General features: G+C 28.2%; 1 protein-coding gene across 1 annotated transcript; it reads left to right on the forward strand.

Annotated features, from left to right (window-relative positions):
* The first annotated feature begins 547 nt into the window (after positions 1-547).
* Positions 548-3699, forward strand: LOC112794456 (flavanone 3-dioxygenase 3). Its single transcript, XM_025836466.2, has 3 exons — positions 548-816; positions 2012-2259; positions 2797-3699. The coding sequence occupies exons 1-3, from the start codon at positions 565-567 to the stop codon at positions 3374-3376; spliced, it is 1080 nt and encodes a 359-aa protein (XP_025692251.1). The 5' UTR covers positions 548-564; the 3' UTR covers positions 3377-3699.
* Positions 3700-5173: the final 1474 nt, after the last annotated feature.

Genomic DNA, 5173 nt, shown 5'->3' on the forward strand with positions numbered 1-5173 from the left:
CCTTTTTTTAATAGTCTAAAATACAAGGGTCTATATATACTTCAAAACCAGCCCACAAGTTCCACCCTCAAATAAAATAAAATAATACACACCCCACATGTGCAAATTGTATCCTATGCCAAAAGAAGCCTACAATTCATGTAGTACGATCATGTACTATACAGTATACTCTTCTAATATACATACAAGAGTGTATAAAGCCGTGAAATTAAGCTTGTGTATGTATATAAATAACACTATTCTTTTGGATCCAGCTATGTGACGTTCTATTCAAATTGTTCTTCGTCAAATACCTCCTTTCTTTTGAAACCACTCCTAATATATATATAAAACTACTAAGCATAATAATCCGTACTCAATTTTCAACGGAAAGTAAATCTGTCTTGTTTTGCTTTGCATATACAATGTAAGTGAACAACATTAGGAACTATGGATAGAGAGGATAAATGTATTGATAATCAATGATACAATAGATGCTTATAAATAGTACATGTATAGGGTCAGCTAGTCATCATAGTTCAATATCTCAATCGAATTATTCATTTTACAAAAAAAGAGAGATACATGGATAATCAAGCAAATAGTAGTGGTGCTTCCTCTTTTACTAGTGCTATGAATCTTGACCAGCAAGGAGTGTCTTTTATTCCTCAACGCTATGTTCTACCCCCTTCACAACGCCCAAACATCATTCATCATCATGATGAACATGTTCTTCCTCTCCCTATAATAGACTTGTCTAATTTTCATGATCAATCTCGTAGATATCAAATTATCAACGAAATCAGAAATGCTTGCAAGGAGTTTGGTTTCTTTCAGGTATTTATATATATATATATATATATATATATAGCACAATGCTCAATTACTCTATTTTGTATATCATTTAATTTTGCTAGGGAAATACATGTATGCAAGTACAAATATAGATTGTACATGATTGTGGATAATTAGGTACCGTTACAAATTAAAAACTATGGTTGATTATACATTGATTTAGTATAAGTGGATTTCATTTTTACACTCTTTAAGTGTAAAATTTTTTTACACACTCTCCATTTTTTTACACACTCTCCTGGAGTAAAAAAAAATTACATTGTTAATTAGCTGTTACAGCAAGAATGAAATAGTAACGTTAAGTAATCAACTTTTTTTTGGTTAATATCAATTGACTTTTTATTTAATTTTAACAATTTTATAACTGAAAATATAAAACACATTATTAGTGTATAATAAGAAACAATAATTATCACTCTCTAAATACTTAATATATTTGGATAACTATATATTATTTAAATAATGATGATGTACTCATTTTTTATGTTTAATTGCAATTAGGCACATTATTAGTTAGAAATGATCAGTTAGTTAAAACTTATTATTACCAATAATATTTTATTTAAAGTGAAAATATTATTATGCAAGTTGTATGTATTTCTGATGGTTGCATGTATGTATATATAACCCTTAAAGACTTTGAATAGGTATGTACACAAATGATGACATTGACATGCCCCTTTTCAAAGCGACAACATAGACACCAAAATAATAATAATAATATAAAATTAAACAATTGTCTTAGGTAATAACAACATGAATTTATATGTCAAGTGGATGAACACACTCATAATTAATAATAGCAACTTTGATCTTGACTTCCAGAGATATATACTTTACTTCCATTTCCCATACCGCAATTTAAGATACACTGTCTTTGGCTGCTTCCTTATAAATGAATCATTCATAGCTTATTACAAAATATCAAATGTATTTTCCTTCCTTATGTATAACAGCAACTAGCTAGAAAAAAAACAAGCAATTTTTTTCCCCCTTAGAATGGAATTGTACTCATATCATTATTATTCTTAATACTTCCTATACATATGTATATGGCTTTTCTTCATGCATGAACCAATTACAATACATTATACATTATTAATATTGTTATTATTAAATTCAATTATGAATAATATGTAGTTGTCTTCGCAAGACTTATGATTATTATTTTGTGTAGGTTATTAATCATGGAATTGATGAATCAGCAATAAATGAAGCCCTAAAAGCTGCAGAGGAGTTCTTCAACCTCCCTCATGATGAAAAGATGTGTTTGTTTTCTGATGATGTTCATAAGCCTGTAAGATATGGAACAAGCCTTAATCATGCTAGGGATGAAGTTTTTTGTTGGAGAGATTTCATCAAACATTATTCTCATCCCCTACCGGATTGGATTCATTTGTGGCCTTCAAATCCACCAAGTTATAGGTATATTATACCAAAATCAATAATAATCTTATACCAAATTTTTTTGCATGCTTCATCTCTTTTCACTTTGATAAATACAAATATCCTAGAATAGGATTATATTATACATGATCTGTATTTAAAAAAACTAATTTTTTTTTCTGCTAATATAAAAAAATTTGAATATTTTTATTTCTTATAAACCTTTTCTATCTTCTCCTTTTTCATTATACTCTATTTTTTCTAGTGAATTTAGTGTTCTATATATGAACCAATAATAAAAAGGTTCATTCATAAAATATTTCTATTGTATATTAATTATGGATTATACTACGTGTACACTAAAATCAGCCACTAAAGTCAGTCATCCGTATAAAATACATGTTAAAATACAAATACACATTGAAAATAAATTAAACCACACATATATTTATACACAAATATATTGGTGACTAATTTTAGTAGCTGATTTTGGTGTACAAATAGCATTTTCTATTAATTATTTTTTATCAAATTTTTAAGAAAAAAAATAATTCAATCAACTATAATTGGTAATAGGAAGAACATGGGAAACTATGCTGAGGCAGTGCAAGGTCTTCAAAACAAACTAATGGAGATGATTTTTGAGAGCCTAGGGTTAAACCCTAGCTACCTTGAAGAAGAAGTTAATGGTGGATCTCAACTCCTAGCTGTGAATTGCTACCCTGCATGCCCTGAACCCGAACTAACCCTAGGGATCCACCCTCATTCCGATTATGGATCAATAACTGTTCTACTCCAAACTCGATCCGGGCTCGAATTCAAGAACAAAAACAATAATTGGGAGGCAGTTCCCTTAGTCGAAGGTGGCCTAGTGGTGCAATTGGGTGATCAAATGGAAGTTTTGAGCAATGGAGTTTACAAGAGTGTGATTCACCGAGCAACAGTGAATGTGGATAAGAAGAGGTTTTCAATTGTGAGTCTTCATAGTTTTGCAATGGACAAGAAGATAGGGCCAGCAAAAGAGCTTGTTGATGATAATCATCATCAATTACCAAAGTGTTACAATGAATTCAGCTTCAGGGAGTTTCTTCAATTCATTTCCAACAATGATATTACAAAAGAAAGGTTCCTAGACACTTTGAAGATCATGAAATAATTAAACCATATATAGATTTTGGTATGTATGTTCTTTTTTTAGAGTTTGTTTGTGATTTCAGATTTTGGAGATAATGAAAGGATTTGAAGAGTAATTAATAAGTTTTTCTATCCTTTCATTATTTCTCCTTCTAAATATATCTGAACTTGCAAATATACTTTTAAGATAGATGCAAGGTTTTTTCAAAGAGCTAATCCAGAAGCTGTTTGATTATATAAATAGGAACATCCATGCACCTTACCTAATTGTTTGTTTAAGGATTTCAGTACTAAACATAAGTGAAATAATTATAAAGCAATAAAAGATAAGGTTCTTTTTGTCAATCGAAGACTTCAAGGTGACACTCATCAAGTCTTTTAAAGAAAACTTGAATCGGTGCAAATTGATTAGGCATGTACTATTTTCCTTCTTCTTGTCACCATGCATAGCTTTTTTTTTTTTTTTGTCTTATTTCGCTTTCCTAATTTACATGAGATATTCTTATATATTCTAATAGCATTATTTGTGCAAGTCCCAGTCACCGCGTGACGCATTGATATAACTATGTTATTTTTATTATTTTCTATTGAATCTCTCAATTCGGTTAATCAAGTACTAAACCGTCACATATCAAAAGTTTATTTAAGAATTTATTATTAACTAAAAAGTTGCTGGAAAAAGAAAAAAATCTCAAAATAAAGCACTAAACAATTATTGAATTTGATATCATATTTTAGTTTTGATCCTTGATATTAACAAGAAAAATGAAAATAAAAATATAATAAAGTTAAAAACATAATGTTAGTCATAATTATCATAATCGAACTAGGCTAGATAATCTGATAATATAATTAGTGTTGGGCCAATTGTGGAGATTTCGGAAAAGAATTAAGTGAAAGAATATAAATTGAGAAAATATCACATCGAATTAAAAATCTTAAGATAGTAAATTAATGAGTCTTTCATCTTATAAATTCTTCATTCTTTCTTGTTTTTTTTTAATATAAGACTAATTTCATACATCTCACACTTACAACATAAACAAGTAGGCTAATTTTTATTTGGATCAGGTATCAGAGAATTTAATATTGCAAAAATCTATCCAACTCAATTGCTCTATATAATAAATTAAAAAATGTAATTTATAGTATTCATCTTTAATATTAATTTATAGTTTTAATATGTTACAATATTAATTTGTTATAGTGTTTATTTATAATGATAATTGTAGTTTTAATTTTTTTTAAATATTTATAGCATTTCTTGGTATTTTATATATCTATAATTTTTTATTTCAATTAGATATTCGATTACTCAAACTAAATCAATTCGGTTTTTAAATTGGATTAAATCGGTTAGACTTTGCGTTAAAAAAATGCTCATAAATTCAATCTAAACCAATTCAATTACATTTTAATTAGTTTCAGTATATTTTTTTATTAAACCTGAATCAATCTGATCTGATTTATTAGAAATATAATTATTCATGTTGCTTAAATTTTTAAGATGAGTGATTGGCTCTTAAATTTTATGTGATTTGGATTTTTTGTCTAAATTCCATGTGATTAAGACTTATTAGACCTCGTAGAAGTTTGATTGGCTTTCTAACATCCTCACAAAGACAATAATAATAAGTTCAATTTGAAATTTTTGCGGCTCTGGGAGTAACAATCAAGCTTCTAGAACTCTAATAAATCTTTATCGATCACATGAAATTTGGGTGAAGAATCCAAATCACAAGTTAATATACTAAATCAATACGTCGTTAACAAAGATTAACTCAAGGGTTAACGTGAGTTGCGATTATAAATTTTGAGG

Source organism: Arachis hypogaea, chromosome 4, assembly GCF_003086295.3.
Source record: "Arachis hypogaea cultivar Tifrunner chromosome 4, arahy.Tifrunner.gnm2.J5K5, whole genome shotgun sequence".
Taxonomy (NCBI): Eukaryota; Viridiplantae; Streptophyta; class Magnoliopsida; order Fabales; family Fabaceae; genus Arachis; species Arachis hypogaea.